The following is a 17,788-nucleotide window of genomic DNA, read 5'->3' as shown; positions in this document are numbered from 1 at the left end:
ATTTAGCTATGATGGTTTAGAATGAAAAGAAGATTCATCCCATTTTCCGGGTTCCATAAACGCCGCCTCCAAAATTCAACCAAATCCAGCCCAATAAAGTGAAGCCAATAAAGCACAAATCCGCAAGCCCAAGATAAGCAGCATGCCGTAGAAACTCCTTAATCCTGGTAATCCTCGTCATCCTCATCATCATCCTGCACCACAATCTCCTCTTCCTCGAACCCCTCCTCCTCCTCAACCGCCCCGTCCTGGTCCTCCCCTCCGTCCTGGTCCTCCCCCTCCTCCGTCAGCGCCGCCTGCGGGAGCCCCCGTTGACCGTAGACCGGGTCGCGGCATGCAGCCTCCAACCTGTCGCGCAGCGCCCCGAACGTGGCCTGCATCTCCGCGATGCGCGCCGCGCGCCCGCTCTGCATCGGCTCGTCGCCCGCCCACGGGTCCTTGAACCCGAACTCGCGCACCAGCCTGTCGACCTGGAAGTGCGCCATGTCCAGCTCGGTCGCGAAACCGCCCTCCTCCCGTTCCGCCGCGCGCAGACGCCGGGACGGCTGCGGCGGCGGCAGCAGTCGCACCGTCACCTTGTCGCACGACAGGTCGCGGACGGCCCGCATCAGCGGCGCCTCCTCCGCGAACCAGTCCAGGAACGTGAACCCGCCCCCGCCGCCGGCATCACCGCCGCCGTGGTTGGCCTCCCAGACGGGGACGACGCGCAGCTCCACGCTCGCCAGGCGGGTGCGCAGCTTCTCGCCCTCCGGCCGCCACTCGTACGCGTCCGAGAAGACGCGGAGCGCCTGCGCGGCGCGCTCCTGCGCGGCCTCGTCGAAGCGGTTGTGCTCCGCCTCCACCGCGATGCGCCGCACGTAGCGCACGTAGCGGTCCAAGTTGATGTCGGAGTTTTCCAGTCCGAGAAGACGCGGAGCGCCTGCGCGGCGCGCTCCTGCGCGGCCTCGTCGAAGCGGTTGTGCTCCGCCTCCACCGCGATGCGCCGCACGTAGCGCACGTAGCGGTCCAAGTTGATGTCGGAGTTTTCCAGCGGCCTCCCCCGCGCCGGGCCCCGGCGGCCCCCTCGGCGGCGGGCGGCGGGCCCGCCGGACTCGGGCTCCTCCTCGACGTCGCTGGCCTGGTGCGGGCTGTCGTCGGAGCCCAGGGCCGCGACGTCGGCGACGCGGTTGGTCGGGTTGCCGTCGCGGAGCAGGTACAGGAACTCGTTTTCGCCGTAGAGCACGGCGGCACCCTCGCGCTGCGCCCGCTTGCTGCAGCGCAGCACAACAGGCGAGAGGGCCAGGCCCTGGTTGCGGTACACCAGCTCCTAGCTGGCGTGCACGCGGATGGGCTCGTTGCCCGGGCGGACGAGGAGGTGGCGGAAGATTTGGCGCCGGACCGGAGGGGGGAGGGCGAAGAAGCCGTTGACAGCAACGGACGCGGGGCCGGGGTCCTGGTCGACGACAGCCACGGATGGGGGACCGGGGGGCGCCGGGGGAACCGGGTCGGTGAGGCCTGCCAGTAGCAGGACGTTGTTGTCGGCCTGGGCGATTTCCGCGTGGGAGTACTCAATGGACGGGATGGGGTCCTCGCTCGACGGGACCGGGGTCGGGGACGGGGTCGGTGGCAGGGCCCCCCTCCCCGCATCCTGTCGGGGTCTTACTCGACGCTGTCGTTTCGGTGTCGGCTCCTCGTCCTCCTCCTCGCGCTCCTCCTCCTCGTCTTCCCTCTTCTTGTCCCGGCGACGCTTCCTGCGCGCCTCCCGCGCCGCCTCCTCGTCCGGCGACAGCTTCGCCCGGAACAGGTAGTCCTCTTTGTACCCCCACTGCGGCTTGTCGTCGTCCGGGTCCGGGATCCCCGGCGGCGGCGCGATAGCCGGCGCGCGGGCGAGCAGCTCCCTGCGCGGCGTGCGCTCGTATGTGCGCAGGTTCCGGCGGACGGACGGCGGGAGGCGGCGCAGCTGCTCGGCGGACAGCGTCTCGACGTCGCGGTCGCGCGGGTAGACGAAGGTGAGGTCGACCTTTTGCGTGCGGACGCGGAGCTCCAGGTTGTCAAAGTCCGCGGCGGCAGAGCCCTCGCGGTAAGAGCGCAGGGTCGTGTCGATCACGGGGTCGTAGGGGCGCGACAGGGTCCGGGGGGTCTGGAATTCCCAGGCGCGCTGCTCGGTGTTGCGGAGGAACCGCGGGGGGAGGTTGAGGTTTCGGAAGCGTCGCGGTTGTGCGCGCGGGGGGTCCATAGTGTTAGTAAAGAGGTGAAGGGGGTAAGTAGTGGTTAGACAGGCTTAGATAGTAGTCGTAGGTGAATGAGGCTCGACGAGTTGGCTTGATGGTGATGTAGGATGGAAGTTGACCGCCCGAGGTTGGGAAGAGGCGGTCAATAAATAGCTGAAACTCTGAGAGGGAGTGATTGGGAAACGGAGTGATTGGGAAACGGAGTGATTTGAGGAGTGATTGGAAAATGAAGGGCAAAAATAATATTGGTCGATCGGGGGAAAAATGACAATGTCATGGAGTGACGGCAAGGTGAGAGTCGATACGCAGCTTTATTGGCAACCGCTTCGATTGAAAACAACAGCATGAAACAAATAATAAATGAATTTTCGTTTAGTGTGGGAATTGGCTGCAAAACAAAAAAGGGAGAATTAATGACTTCGCAGCCTACAATCTGAGTCTTTCACGGCGTGCGATCTGGGTGCCAACACACAAGTGTGTTGGCCGTTCATGGCCAACAAACACTTGCTAGCCGCGGCCAAGCAGGCCCGAGCGGCCACACTCCCGCATCGACACTGATCGAAACTTGTAGAATCTTCATCATCATTAGATCATAATCAACTACCAACTCCCCATCCATCCAGTCCCCTGTCCCTTCCTCACGCCTCCTTGCCCGCTGCCCAGCTCTCGATCGCCTTTGCCGCCGACGGCATGCTCGCCTTGAGCAGCTCCTCGACGCCCGGCATGCCCTTTGCGCGCAGCGCCTCCAGGACGCTGGCCCTGTACCCGTTGAACCCGAGCCTGATGCCCCCGGACGTCGCCAGCCTCCGCAGGCTCTCCTGCGAGGCGGGCCCCGCGTGGCGCGTCTCCACGGCCTCGTCGGCCGCGATCCGGCGGACCTCGAGCGCGCGCAGCGCCTCGCTGCTTTGCAGGCACAGCACCGGCGAGTACGAAAGCGACAGCGCCGCCGCCAGCGTCACCACGCCGCGGTCCGCCGCCGCCGCGTAGCGCCCCAGCCGCTCCCGCGCCGCCGCCGGCAGCATGCACCCCTGCTCGACGTCGCCGCGCTCCACGCCGAACGCGTGCATCCGCCACAGCAGATTGACGATGTCGAGCAGGTTGCCGTTGTAGCGGTTGACCTCGTCCTGCGAGTAGGAGGAGGCGTCGACGGTCGTGCCGGCGCCGGCGCGCACCTTCATGGCCGTCTCGAAGCCGCGCTTGTACGAGGCCATGATGCGGCAAAGTCGCGCCACCGTCGCCAGTGACTGGCTGAGGACGAGCAGGTAGATGAGCGCTGACGGCGGCAGCTGGATGCGCACGCGGCTCCGCAGCGCCTCGTCGGTCAGCAGCGCTAGGTTCTGCTCGTACAGGGCGAGGATGGCCGACTCGCTCGACAGCGTCGGGCCGGTCTGCAGCAGGGCGAGGGCGAGCGTGCCGGCGTGCTGCACGGTGCTGGTGATGGTGCGGCTGGCGTGCGCTGGGATGTTCTTGCTCGACCGCAGCACCGAGGTCCAGTGATGCACCAGGTTGGTGTACATGTTGAGCAGCTCGAGCTGCGTGGCAGGCTTGTTGTCAGCGACGGCAGCTTCGAACGGCTGGAAAATGTGCTTGTATAATTCTAGTCGCGTCAGCCTAGGGGCTCGTGTACAAGCAGACAGGATGGATGGATGGCTTACCGTCAAAGTCATGGAGGGGCGTGTAGACTAGAATCTGGAAGATGCACGTCTTGGAACCCTCGCCATTCCAGAGTTGAAAGAAGTGGGCAAAAAAGTTGAGCACGGTAGCAGGCAAGTTCTACGGCATGAGTCAATAAACAGCACGATGATTGACCAACAGGCTCGAGCTTCCGTCTTACCTTGATCTGCACGACAAAGTCCCGGACAACGTCCATCATCTCCCAGAGCGTCGTCTCGTCCGCATCGCCGTCAACAACCTCCTGCAAGGCCGCGTTCAGCCAGTTGGCCACGCGCATGTACGACTCGGCGCTCGGCCGCAGCAACAGCAGCTTCTGGAGGAGTGGGTCGGCCAGCACCGCGACCAGCTGGTTGGGCAGCTCGAGCTTGTCCATCTTGTCCACGAAGCTCTGCACATTTTCGATTTCCTCCAGCGTAACGGAGTCCTGATTGCATAATTCGTGTTATTCTTGGGATACCGTCAAGAGGTAGAATTTGCTTCGACCTACCTCGGTGGCGTGCGTAGTGTGAACAGACGGCAGGGCTGTTTTCCTTTGCCCGCGTCCGACTGACTTGTGCACACGAAAAGCGTCTCGCGGGCGCGACATGCGCTCCTGCGTCTGCTGTAGATGTGCTTCTTGCAGCTCGTCCATTCTTTCCCGCCATGACGGATCCGGATGCTTCTCATGGTTAGCCCGTCCTGTCCCTCTCTACACGCGCCAGTACACACACCTTGAAGGCAGAGGCACGCCCGCGTACCGCCTCGCCGACGATGATTTCCGGATAGTAATCCTTGTACACGCGCAGCAACCCGACCAGTGTCGGGTCATTCCCCGTCTGCCGCGACAAATTCAATCTACCCCCCTCAAGTCGTTAGTTTTCCCACAATCCCCGCCCACAACCCCCCCCCCCTGGCGTCCAGATCAGGCTTACAAATTTTGAATCCGAAACGGCCGCACGTGCTTCCTCCGCGTGATCAGCGCCAGCAGGTGCGCCAGCTGCGGCCGGATCGCCGCCGTGTCCAACAGGTTGAACAGCACCGGGTACGCGCGCGACAGCACGCCCGGCTCTTCCAGCGCGTGGTGCACGCCCAGGCTCGCCTGGTCCAGCTGGCTCGGCGTCGTCACCAGCGCGAGCAGCTCGTCCAGCGCGGCGGGCAGCAGGCCGCGCTCGTACGCGAGCGACGCGAGGCTGTTGACGGACGGACGGACGAGCGTCGCGCGCGCCTTGGGGGGGAGCTTGGAGGCTGTTTTTTGAGAGAGTTGCGCGCGTCAGCAAAAGAGGAGCTTCTCTGGAGAACGGGGTAAGACCGAGTCCATCTTGAGATGGACAGCGCAGGGGTTGGGTGCGTCTCGTACCGGCAACAATGTCCGCGATCAGGTTGGTGATCTCATCGTCTCCAGCGGCGGGCATCGTGGCACACTGCCCGCCACAGCGGGTTAACTCTTGGTCTGATCGGTAAATAAACTGTTGGAGCTTGTTCTGCTCATCACAATTTTTTTCATTCAAGGCGGCTGGGGGATTTTTCGGTTCCCGGGCGTTGGAGGTTGATGCGCGTGTAGACTGTGGTCGCTTCAGCGGCAAACAAGACGCGTTCGAGCAGAAGCAGCCTGGTTGGCGACTAATAAATTTACTGGGCCACCATCTCCCACCAACACCCCTCCACACATTTCCCGGGTTACCCTAAAGCGATAAACACCAACCCAAATGCTGGAAATACCAGGCATTGCGGCCTGATCGATTGAATAGTGTAACGGTAATCATAACATCTTGTCTTCTTTCATCTTATCGTCATAGTCTCAGTGCTAATTGCTGTTAGCGCACTCCGCGTATGGTGACATACGATGCTTATCGCAAACATACAGTGTTGCATATAACAAGAAGGAAAACGTTAAATCATCCAGCAATTTAGGAATCGCAAAGACCAGTCTTATTGCCAGCCATCCATATTCCCGCTACTGAATGAACCCCTCCTCCTTGCAGTTAAGCTAAGTGGTATAATATGCAAAACGCAAAGCTGTGAGCACGATTCTAACACGACAACACCCAAGATCATCGTACATTAGCCGCTAAAATTCGACATTCAAATCACAGTACGCCCCCAAACTTTTGTTTTCTTGTCATGCGAGCCGCAAGCAAATTCCGTCCGACCATTTCCAGTTTGCCTCATCAATACAAAAGAAAACAAAAGAAATAACAAAAGGAGCAAGATTAAAAAGCTTCAATCATGAGGCCCATTTAGTAAAATCCACAGAGTCCACGATAGAACAGGCAGGATTGGCCAAAGGCCCAACCTCCGTGTCATTCGTAGTCGTCGATGTTGACAACACAGACGACCGGTGCGAAGTCTGCTCGCTGGCGCTTGTAAAAAAAGTCGCCACGCTGGTTCGGCGAAGGCTGTTCAGGCTGTCCCGCACGCTACTGCTCGGTCGTGAGTTATCTCCGGGCCCGAGCCCTGGTCCGCCTGACAAGGACGTTCCCGGAGAAGGTGTCACAGCCATACTCTTGGTTCCATAGCGCTCCCGCAGACGATTAATTTCCCGGAGACGACTTGTCCAAGATGAGATGTGCTCTCCGCCTTCCTGGCTATGCCACACCATGGCGAACATAGTCGCATTGAGAGCCAGCAGCCGAATGAACCCGGGTAGAGCCCTCAAAGACACCATCTTGGTTTCCGACGCTGGTGAAATCGGCGGGAAGCCTGGCTTGCTCATCACCTTGACCATGTAGAACGGTTGGCCCACGTCTGTCTCGGGCTTGGTCTCTCGTCGGACGATAAACGACGCTCGCGAGGCCGGCGTGATGACAATATTGACAAAGTTAAATTGGCTAGGAAACGTGTCAAACTTGAACGGATTGCCAGAGTCGTTGAAAATGATGTTGACAAAGTCATTGCCAATGTGCCGCTTCTTCATCGTACAAGATGGATCTCGCTCCAGGTTGGTTGGCATTTGCGTCGTGACGTGAAACACAATCTCCGTCACTCTATCACGCCAGCAGAATGTGTACTCGCCATCCGAATCATACTCGCGATCTAGTCCCTGAGTATTAAATGTTGCGCCTTTCAGCCTGGTGAGAGTGCCTAGGTTGTTCAGGAACTCAATGTAATCGCTGCTTCCAGACATATTGGCCAGAATTTCAGCTTCGTCAGTCTGACCCTCGCCAATGTAAATCACGCCGACTTTGTGGCCATCGAGACTGGAGCTTCGATCAAAGACCCGAATAGCTCGATCAACGGCATCGTCGTCAGGTAATGCAATAGGTCGTGCGCCGTCGAATCCCTGCGGGATAGGTGACAGGAGCTGCACTAGGATATGGTTCGGCAGGATGGCCTGGCTCGTGCCCTGGCCCTCCCTGGCAATATCCAAGTGATTCTCGATCTGGTGCAGTGGCGGAGGGCGATACGCTTCGCGAATCGTGTAGGCCGAGGTACCCGACGGCTGTCTTTTGACAACATGGGCCCAGCCCGTGAGCGTGGCCTGCTTGACCGTTACGATGCTATTTCCGATGAGCCATCGCTTCTTTCCAATCCGGCCAAACCGATCCTCAGTAAAGTACGGATCTTTGGCGGATTCATCCGCGTCGGCATACGTCACACGCTGCATAAAGTCGACCGAAGTCACAGCTTGCTCCTCAACCTGTTGGGCTGGACCGTCCACATCGGTGAACAACTTTCTAACAATCCATGATACATGGTTGGCTCTGTCAGGAAGCTTAAGAGCCAAGAACCAGAATATTATGGCATGATAGGCAATGGCGTGTACGTATTGTGGCAGGTCGTCTGACACAGGGCCGTGACTATTCTCTTTCTCTGGGTGGCCAGATTGCGGAGTTGCGGGTGTTGATGCCTCGCTGGCTCTGCTGCTTCGGTTGGAGTGTCGCTTCTCTCTCGCGTAATCAAGGTATCGAAAGCAGATTCCAAAAACGGTGCGGAACTCTTCTTCTCTAAAGTTGACATAAACATTGTGCATTCGGCTCAAACAGGAGAGAAACTCCAGAATGTGAACGGAGACATGGGGCTGCGTGATGATCTGCGCCATTTGTGTCAATATTTGAACCAAGGACTTGCTCATGGATAGCGGAAGCTCGTGACAGCAGATAGATAGCGCATGGATGCATGCTTTTGCAGAGCGTTCCCATCCTGAAATGCCCTGCGCAAAAGTCTTGACGATTTCGTCTTCTTCAGATTTTTGAAAGTATTCGTGGTAGCTCAGAATCATGGTCAAACTCTGATAGAGACAAATGGCTACATCGGCCTTCCTGAGACCATGAACGTTTGGGGGATCGGGAAGTACATTTGTTCGCAAGTGGTCACACAGTACCTTGCGTAGCTCTTGTACTTGCGGAATTGCACTCTGGAAGATGGCATGATTGCTCAACTGGAGTGGCAAGTGCACCAAAACAAAGCTGTAGATTTCCCAATTTGAGCCTTGGAGTATCGCAAGGACCCCATTCAGCCATACAGCAATGTCTAGTGCTTGAGTCGTGGCCGCCGTGGATGAACCTGAGCAAGACGAATCCGCGGACTCATCCTGCTCAACGTGAGACACCAAAATGGGACTGATTGCGGCGGGCGCTTCACAGGGCAAAGCTTTTGGGTCTGGATACTGCCAAAGCTGTCGGTGTTTGGCAGTTACCCTGACACTCGTACCGCTAGCCGCTCGAACAGGTATGCCTCTTTCGCTGTGGCTAAAAGAGACGCCTCTGGCAGGACGAACTGGGGTTGCGTGATCGTTTCGAGAAAGCCGCATAGTTTCCGCGGCCTCTTCGCTCTTCTTCTTCGTTAGAGCCGCTTCTGTGCGGCATATTGAAGACGCCAGAAAATCAACATCCAAGTCGCTAGTTACGTATATTCTGTAGGCCCAATCTGCGCGAAGTCTGAACAGTAGCTTCATGGTAGATAAACGCGCATCGATTTCACAGTGGTCGGATTTGACAATTCTGACCAGAACTTTGAAGAGCGTTACGCTTTTTTCATGATGGGAATTCATCAGTTGCAAGAACATGCTGACATAGGCTCGCGCAACAGTATTGGATGGCGACTCTTCAGACAACATCTCGCGCTTTTCGACATCGTCGATACTGGGGATAATCGGGGCGGTGCCTATGACAGGAGACGTAACCCTGTCATTTGGAACTATACCTTTGAGGGTACCCATGATGTAATTGAATAGTCCCATATCGCAAGATTTGACAACGGAAACAATGAGCCTCATGATGGCGTTGAGAACGGGAATATCGGTTTCCTCTGCAACATCTTGGATGATTCGCTTGGTCAGGCGGGGTATAAAGTTCTGCTCTGCTCCATCACCGACCAGTTCCACAACATCATATGCATCCATAATTGTGCTCAAGGCGATGAGACGAGTCTTGGAAGGGCGTTTGCGATTAAGAAAGAAAGCATCCAGTACTAAGGAAATGTTTTCCTCCCAGTCCAAGTCGGAAGGTGAGCAACATCTGAACTCTTGAAAATAATTGAGTACTGTTATAGCAGTAGCATCAGAAAGCAGCTCTGGGGCTTGAGTGAAGAAGTTGACGATTGTCTGGCGGGGTATGTAGTTTGTTGTCTTTTGGTTCATTAAAAGATCGAGGCGTGCAATTAGAGTTGTCAACTCCGTGATAAGGAATTCCCCAGCGGACTCTTCTTTGGCTGTCTTATCACCAACAACTGCGACGACCCTCTTGTAACACTCGGCACAGACGCGCAGTGCGATAGACCAGTCTTCGTCGATAATGAGCTTATGCATTTGACCAGATCCGTCATCGAATAGAGTATTGAGCAGCTGTATGATGGATCCATACACTCTGATGGAAGTCGATGCCTTGAGGGCCGTCGCTAGGCCATCTACAAGCAAGGCGTATGGGACACTTGGGTATCCTTTATCTGTGCTCTTAGCCAGAAGTTTTTGAAGTACCGAAAGTGCCCCGCGTATCTCCCTGCTGGTATCCTTGTCGTTGGAAGACTCTGGAGAAAGATTGCGGAGAATGTCGAGCAGGATGCGCACAGTAGCTTGGCCATTGTGAGACTTGAAGAGATTGGACAATGTATGCCAAGAGCCCTTATGGAGGCCAGGGACGAGGCAGAAAATGGAGCCCAAGACCTGGATACATTCTTTGAGTTTGTCGCCGGGAATGGAGCCAAATGTAACGATGACATCGAGAATGGAAATACAAGACTTGAGATCGTCTTCGACGCTGGTGCTCATACAGATGTTGAGAAGCATATCGATGAGTTTGGAGACGATGGCTTCGCTAGCTGTGTTGTAGCCGAACTTCAAGACATCATGGATAAAGGAAAAGAGCTGTGACAGGTTGTGGTCTTCGCCTGACGCGGCTGCCCGTTTGGATGGTTTGGAGCTTCTGGCAGCATTTTTGCGGGCGAGCCTAGCAGCATTGTATGCTTGCTGAAGCCACTCTATTAATAATGGAATGGTTTCATAGTCAAAGCCGGCCAATTTGCGGCCGCCGTTGGTCAGGTCAACCAAGGCGGCCAGTTGTAGGTGAAAATCATCTGGGTGGGCAGGGGCGGTCACTGTCTGGAAATATTCCTGTCGTTCGAGGTCTGTTGAGGCTGTATGCTTGACACACTCTGTCAGAAGCCCCCAACCAGCAACCCGGACAGCGGGGGGCTTGTGCTCGTCGACCAAGTCCTTGGCTGCGTACCAAATGTCGAGAACGGGATTCAAAGGGTATTCGGAAATCGCGAATCGCAGGGTGTCTGCGGCGGAGATGCACTCTGCGGGGATACCAGATCTGAGAAGTTCAAGGGCATCCATATGGTTGGTGGCGAGACCGCGAGAGTGTATGGGCGTGGCATTTATAAACTCGGTCTTTGGTTGAGGAGCAGCGGGGGAGGGGATGTGTGGCGGCGAGCGAGTGCTCCTGGAGCTAGTGAGGCCACGGAGCACGTTGCTGAGGCCGCTAGGGCGGGCCGAGTCTGACGACGGTGCATCATTGTCGGGCTGTCGAGACATGTGCTCGTCGTATTAGGCGCAACGTGATGGAGAGGAACCCTGGAAAGAAGAGGGATGTTAGCTGTGTGGCCAATCTGGGAAGACGGAGAAATGGGTTACACAGCGACCAATTGCCGACGTCTGGGTGTACACGACGAAGAGAGCAGACACAAGAGCAAGCTTCAGGTTGCTCCCCACATCGTGTATAGCAATGGCTGCATAAGTAGACACGAGCTGGATTCTGCGCAAAGTGCATTGGGTACCTGTGCAGGTGGGCAGCTATACGACGGCGGGAATGCGTACCGGTTGGCGGCCTTGATGGTTCAAAGGCCGACAATGACTTTGGATTGTAGGACTGGCGGCATGGAGGAGTGGGCTGTACAAAGAAGCAGCGATCGGGATGCTAGACTGGAACGAGAGTCAAATGCTGAGGAGCGGTACAGCGGGCGAGGCGAGGGATTGGCGGCAAAAGGCAGGAGAGAAGAAGTGAGAACGAGCTGCCGCTATCAGACTAGCTGCGATGCTGGAGAGCTATAGGAGGACCATCGGCGGGGGCGGGGTGGTAGAGGAGAAGAGGGGAGGAGACGAGTGGCAGCTGTTCCGCTATGTAAAGGTAAAAAGAAACAAGGAAGAAAGGGTCAAACAGAACGGAACGCAAAACGACGAGATGGAAGTGGAAGTGGAAGTGGAAGTGGAAGTTGATGTGGCGTGGTGATGGGAGCAGGTGACGGACAAGATGGTTTCTGACTAAGGCGGCGATGGGCAATGGTCGGAGTGGGCACATGGAGAAAAATGAAGCAGAGCTTTTTATCTGGAAGCAGAGCTTAAAGCGGCGAACTGTGGCGCTGTGGCGGGTGACGGCGGCTGTAGTGGGGGATCTGGGAAGCCAGGGACAACAGTTTCAACGGCAGCTGAGAGACAGAAGGCAGGGGTCTGACGCCTTTTGTACCTTGGCAAAAAAGAAAAAAAAAAAAGGGTTAGTGAACGCACGGCTGTTATCATCAATCATTTTAAACGTAATGTTTTAATCTGATACAGGTATGTAAGTACTTGGCTTGCAAGCTCATAAATTTTGGTAAGTGCCAGATACGACGCTTGCACTGTTTTTAAGTGTGGCGCTCGGTGTAAGGTGACTGTTGAGCGCCCAAGCGGACCGCGTATTGAATTTCAGGAACGGGAATGACAGCTGTCAACGGCAAGAGAAAGGGGGCTGAAGTACGGATAATTGAGAGAGAAAAAACTCGATCGTGTTTAATTTTAGTGCATTTGCCGACGGTAGCCTTGCATCTATGTCTCGCGTCGGAATTATTGCGCGTATGCCTACACAATGTATTTCCAAGACACCCTTGCCACTACAACGAGAAAAGACGAAAAACACTGAGAAAACAAATGCGAGCTTTTCGTCTGCATGTCTCGTAAGTCGTGGTTGACTAGCCACTATGCTCTCTATTAGTACGGTATTGTGGTTCGGCGTGGATTAATTTGTAAGGTACTTCGCATGCCTACTCCGTCCTATCTATGTGTGCCAACGCTCTTGCGATGAACAGCGTTGCAACGAAGTCAACAGTAAAGTAAATCATGTAGAATCGTATATTGCCACCTGAATTCTTGGAAATGCCTCTCCGGATACCTTACGTCCAGCGTTATAGGTCATCCAGGGCGGGGTAGATACGCATCTGCAGAGTGCGTGCGAGGCCGAGTTTGTAGATTAGTCGAAGCATCAAAACATCACTACAATTTTTCAAGGAAATCCTGATAACACACTACGTAAATAATTATCAGCGATTTCTTCTCCCTCCTCCGCCATCAGAAAACAGTCGCACAAAGCTCTCGCTATACAGGTACACGAGAGCTTGGGCCAGCTCCAGCTCGCTCGTCCACTCGCGCTCCCCACCCAAGCCAGCTTGCGTTGTCCCGCAACCACGAAAAGTCCACAACAGTCTCCCATCCCAGCTTCTTCCCCCAACATCACATCCTCACCGTCACCCTGGCTGCTGCCCGCACAAGCTTGTTCAAAATGGCGGCCGACATGGATCAGATTGCACAGCTGCTTAATGCCACTCTCGATCCCGCCCAGCACAGAAAAGGTGCCCATCCCGCCAGCTTCCATCCTGTGCCCCGCCTGCCTCTCTGTTCGTCCAGCTAACAAACAAACGCAGCCGAGTCGGCCTTGAAGCAGGAGGCTTCCAAGCCCCAATACTCGCTGTCCCTTCTCACCATTGTCAGCAACGAATCTGTCCCTGCCAATACGAGACTTGCCGCTGCCCTCGCCTTCAAGAATTTTATCCGCACAAGCTATGTCGTACGTCTGCCGTCTCAGCACGCGAACTACCGCTCCCCTCGACCAGCCACGACACGACGCGCCAAGCTGACATGCTTTAGGACGAGGAAGGAAACTACAAAATCTCGGCATCTGAGGTCCAGACCATAAAAGAGCGTCTGGTAGGCCTCATGATTGCTTGCCCCCCCAATGTGCAGGCACAGCTTGGCGAAGCAATTAGCGTCATCGCAGACTCCGACTTTTGGAGGCGGTGGGACACCCTCACACAGGTAGCTTGCGTTGCGCCCTCGTCTACAACAGCCAGCTTACTCTTCACCACAGGATCTCGTCAGCCGATTCTCTGCTACCGACCCGAAGATCAATGTCGGCGTTCTCGAGGTCGCACACTCCATTTTCAACAGATGGCGCCCGCTAGGAAAGACCGACGAGCTCTATATTGAGATCAATCATGTGCTGGGGACATTCGGCCAACCCCTTTTCCAGCTCCTTGTAGTGCGTATTGTGAACTTTCATACTTGTCGTGTCTACTGCTCGCTAACAAACCCCTATGCAGACTACAGACAGCAAGATCCAAGAGCATGCCAACGACAAGCAGGCCCTTCGTGGCTGGTTCGAGACCCTCGATCTCCAGATCAAAATCATGCACGACCTGTCGAGCCATGATCTTCCCCCCATCTTTGAAGACAACCTCTCCAGCATAGCCGAACTATTGCACAAGTACCTCACATACACCAACCCGCTACTAGATACCGACGACGAATCTGAAGTTAGCATTGCCGATGTGGTTAAGGCCAACATCTGCGAGATTCTTGTTCTCTACACCTTTAAATACGACGACGAATTCTCCCAATACTGCCAACCATTCATCACCAGCGCCTGGAACTTGCTCTCGGCTACTGGCACCGAGACAAAATACGACATTATTGTCAGCAAAGCCCTGCACTTCCTCACCGCCGTCACTGCCACTACCCAATATTCCGGCCTATTCAACAGCGAGGATGTTATCACGCAAATCGTTGAAAAGGTCATCCTACCAAATGTCACTCTTCGTGAATCCGACGTCGAGCTGTTCGAAGACGAGCCGATCGAGTACATTCGTCGCGACCTAGAAGGCTCCGACAACGACTCACGTAGACGCTCCGCCACCGACTTCCTTCGCAAGCTACAGGAGAAGTTTGAGAGTCTTGTGACTACGGCAGTCTCAAAATACATTAGCCACTACCTTAACCTTGGAAAGACGGACTGGAAGGCCAAGGATACCGCCATCTACCTGTTCTTGTCCATTGCTGCCAAGGGAGCTGTCACCGCCGCGCAGGGCGTCAAGACAGTAAACCCCCTGGTTAATATTGTCCAGTTCTTTGAGCAGCACGTTGCCGCGGATCTTGTCGCCGCCGACGACTCGGAGCCGATCCCCAAGGTTGACGCAATCAAGTTTCTCTACACATTCCGAAGCCAGCTCAACAAAGAACAGTGGAAAGAAGCCATTCGTCCTCTGGTACAGAATCTCAACTCTTCCAACTATGTCGTTTACACGTACGCCGCTATTGCTGTTGAGCGGGTGCTCTTCTTAACTGATGACAACGGCAACCACACATTCAACCGCGAGGATATTGAACCCCTTTCCAAGGACTTGCTAGATCACCTCTTCAAACTCATCGAGAAGGACCCCAGCCCCGCCAAGCTTCAGGAGAACGAATTTCTGATGCGCTGCGTCATGCGTATTCTCATCGTCATCAAGGATGGTGCCGCCGCAGTTCTTGACAGTGCCCTTACTCACCTCATCGCCATTACAAACATTATGAAGCAGAACCCTAGTAACCCTCGTTTCTACTACTATCACTTTGAGGCGATGGGGGCCTTGGTTCGCTACTGCGCCGCCACCAGTGCTCCTGCTCTCAACGCCAAGCTTTGGGGTCCATTCCAGGAGATTCTCTCCGAAGACGTGACTGAATTTATGCCTTACGTTTTCCAGATTCTCGCCCAACTCCTCGAATCGAGCCCGGCTGCGACTATCTCGGACAATTACAAAGGTCTTTTGCAGCCACTACTTGCGGCTCCCCTCTGGGAGACCAGAGGCAACATCCCCGCCTGTACCAGGCTTTTGTCTGCTGTTATTCCCAAAGCTTCTGCCGATATCGTGGCCAACAAGCAGATGGAGCCACTTCTGGGTATCTTTCAGAACCTGCTTAGCAGCAAGAAGTTTGAGCTCAATGCTTTTGACATTCTAGATGCCATTGTCAAAGCATTCGAACCGTGAGCAAAGCTAAGATGGTTGCAGTTCGATGGTTATTCTAACGTTACATCATAGGGCCGTCCTCGACCAGTACTTTGGTACGATTCTGCAACTCATCTATACAAAACTACAGGGAAACCCAGGCCAAGCGCTAAAGCTTCGCTTCGTTCGCTTCTTCCACCTTGTCAGCTCACGTCTCGAGGCCGGCTACGGCACCGACTTCTTCATCAAACACTCGGACAAGCTGGACGAGAAGGCCTTCGCTCAGGTCTACCCACCATTTGTGCTTGCCGAGACAGAGAAACTCGCCCGGCCAATTGACCGTAAGCTGGCTGTCATCTCGCTGACCAAGACGCTCTGCGATTCGACTGTATTCGCGCAAAAGTTTATCAAGGGGTGGGGCAACACCTGCCGCATTCTGCTGTCGCTGCTCGCCAACCCCGCTGCCGTGGCTGCCGGCGGCGGTGATGAGATTCTCGTCGAGTCCTCCGTTGATGACATTGGTTTCGGCACCTCATACACGCCACTTAACACCTGCAAGCCCCAAGCGCGAGACGACTCTCCCGAGATTCAAAATGTGCCCGGATGGGTTAAGGAATACATGGCCAACGCAAATCAGCGTCACAACGGCGCCCTGCAACGTTTTATCATGGAGCGCGTTTCTCCGGAGCAGCAGCCGGCGATTGCGCAGTACCTTGCCTAGAGGGGTGCTGTGAGAAATGAAAGAATAGGGGAAGTTGGTAAGGTAGGAGGGAAGGAAACAGAGGGAGACATTTAGAAAAACAACAGGAGCACTGGGTGAGAGATGGAGGGAACCCAAAAATACCAAGGGCATTTTCATGTGCAAGCGATTTTATGTAATGCTACGGGGACAAGGCATATATGTGAGATGCGGAGGCGTTTTCTGGTTGCAGTAGGATGTACACACATAGTACGAAAACGTGAATCTCGACATGTAGACGATTTTGAAAGCCAGATGCGACAAAATAAGAAAAAAACAAAGGAAAAGCAAGTAAACAAAGATGGAGAAACATGAAGTCAGGCCAACTTTAGACACGTAATCTAGATAAGTGTTTACATATTAATCATACACTGTGAGGGAGGTTATTCTCGTTCACAAAAAGGCACGTTGAACAATGAAGTCTCCTGAAATTCCAGCTATACACGATGCATTTGGTATACTATCCGAGGTATATTTTGAGAAGAGAATAACAATAGACAGCTTTCCGATATTTTATAAAAATATACATAACAAAATAATAATAGAAAGAAGAAGTTCATCTATAATAATAGAATGACATCGCGAGAGCCGGGATCGAGAAAATAGTTGGCTTGCGATGGAAAGATCCGAATCAAGAAAGCGCAAAGGCTGTCCGGGATGGAAGAACAAAAACGTGGCAACGCGAGTCTTAAAGTATAAATCTGTTCGTTGCAATGGTGCAGAAAGGGAAAAAGGGACTTGTTCTTGGCGTCGTCAATGTCATAATTAGAGAGCAAGAATAGCAAAATGGAGGGCATGGCGGGAGAAAAAAGAATATCGGCAAAGTGAAAATCAGGTAGCGCAACGAATTGCTGGTGGAGAGCAGCGCCGTCGAGGGAAAATTGGACGTCATTTCTGCCGTTCGTGAAGCTTTTCGTAGCCAAGCAAGTGTAAAAGAGACGGTTGGCGAATGAGACTCGGGGAGGCGACTTTGACTCGAGATCAATGGCTGTCTGGTCTATAGGAAACCACCCTCGGACGAGACGACGTTGACGCTGCCTCGCCACCCGCATTTTTGATCTTCTCGATCCCTAGCAGCCTGGCTGCTCCCACGAATCGAGAGATTGGTTCGTGGGGTGGAGGAGTTCATGTCGACTTCGCTGCTTCGCCGGCTACTGGCGCCACTAGCGTTTGTCTGCACGAGCAAGAGGCTACTCGTGCTTGAGAGTCGTTTGGTAATGTCATTAAGACTGAGTCTCTTGGAGCTGGAGCCAGACGTACGTTTCTCGGCGGCCGACTTGCGGGGCTCCTCCTGAATTTTGCCAGGTACACTGGGAACATCATAGTTGGCTGCTGCAGGAATGAGATGAGGTGTGCTTTGGGTACGCTGCGTACCAGGTCGGCTCTTGGCATGAGCGGTGTGAGGGCGCGCCGGCGGAGCAGTGACAATTGCAGCCGGGGCTGTATCGGCATGGAAGCTGAGGTGGTTTCGAGAAGCCGAGGGTCTGTGGCTAGATTGACCTTGACCCCGACCGTTTCTGCCAGCTATGAAATCCAAGGCCCTTTGCGCTGATGGCGATATCAAATTTGCTTGACCGGATCGCCCCTGTGTGTCTTCTCTGGCATCTCCCCCCCGAGAGCGATCGGATTGTGTCTCTGAAGAGTCATCGTCATCAAATCTGCTCTCAAGGGGCAGACGGTTCCTCCTATCGGCAGCCTCTTTCTGTAGTCGTCGTTGCTCAGCGTCCCGCATCAATGC

The 17,788-nt window shown here is 54.8% G+C and overlaps 4 protein-coding genes across 4 annotated transcripts; 1 reads left to right on the top strand and 3 right to left on the bottom strand.

The window, feature by feature from the left end:
* Positions 1 to 158: 158 nt before the first annotated feature.
* ISF_03924 (hypothetical protein) lies at positions 159 to 2,215 on the bottom strand (the record flags this gene model as incomplete). The annotated part of the gene is made up of 3 exons (XM_018847530.1): positions 159 to 836; positions 911 to 1,306; positions 1,349 to 2,215. The coding sequence occupies 3 exons, from the start codon at positions 2,213 to 2,215 to the stop codon at positions 159 to 161; spliced, it is 1,941 nt and encodes a 646-aa protein (XP_018705110.1).
* Positions 2,216 to 2,848: 633 nt separating this feature from the next.
* ISF_03923 (Mis6 domain-containing protein) lies at positions 2,849 to 5,275 on the bottom strand (the record flags this gene model as incomplete). The annotated part of the gene is made up of 7 exons (XM_018847529.1): positions 2,849 to 3,807; positions 3,866 to 3,983; positions 4,045 to 4,308; positions 4,372 to 4,542; positions 4,595 to 4,718; positions 4,796 to 5,108; positions 5,221 to 5,275. The coding sequence occupies 7 exons, from the start codon at positions 5,273 to 5,275 to the stop codon at positions 2,849 to 2,851; spliced, it is 2,004 nt and encodes a 667-aa protein (XP_018705109.1).
* An 888-nt stretch (positions 5,276 to 6,163) lies between these two features.
* On the bottom strand, positions 6,164 to 10,836 carry ISF_03922 (tuberin; the record flags this gene model as incomplete). The annotated part of the gene is made up of 2 exons (XM_018847528.1): positions 6,164 to 6,280; positions 6,460 to 10,836. 2 exons carry the CDS (start codon positions 10,834 to 10,836, stop codon positions 6,164 to 6,166), a joined length of 4,494 nt encoding a protein of 1,497 aa, XP_018705108.1.
* A 1,996-nt stretch (positions 10,837 to 12,832) lies between these two features.
* Positions 12,833 to 16,032, top strand: ISF_03921 (chromosome segregation protein Cse1; the record flags this gene model as incomplete). Its single annotated transcript, XM_018847527.1, has 6 exons — positions 12,833 to 12,902; positions 12,975 to 13,117; positions 13,198 to 13,365; positions 13,418 to 13,588; positions 13,650 to 15,349; positions 15,405 to 16,032. 6 exons carry the CDS (start codon positions 12,833 to 12,835, stop codon positions 16,030 to 16,032), a joined length of 2,880 nt encoding a protein of 959 aa, XP_018705107.1.
* Positions 16,033 to 17,788: the final 1,756 nt, after the last annotated feature.

This window comes from Cordyceps fumosorosea (assembly GCF_001636725.1).
Source record: "Cordyceps fumosorosea ARSEF 2679 chromosome Unknown scaffold_8, whole genome shotgun sequence".
Classification (NCBI taxonomy): domain Eukaryota; kingdom Fungi; phylum Ascomycota; class Sordariomycetes; order Hypocreales; family Cordycipitaceae; genus Cordyceps; species Cordyceps fumosorosea.
This window is presented reverse-complemented; position numbering and strand designations above follow the sequence as displayed.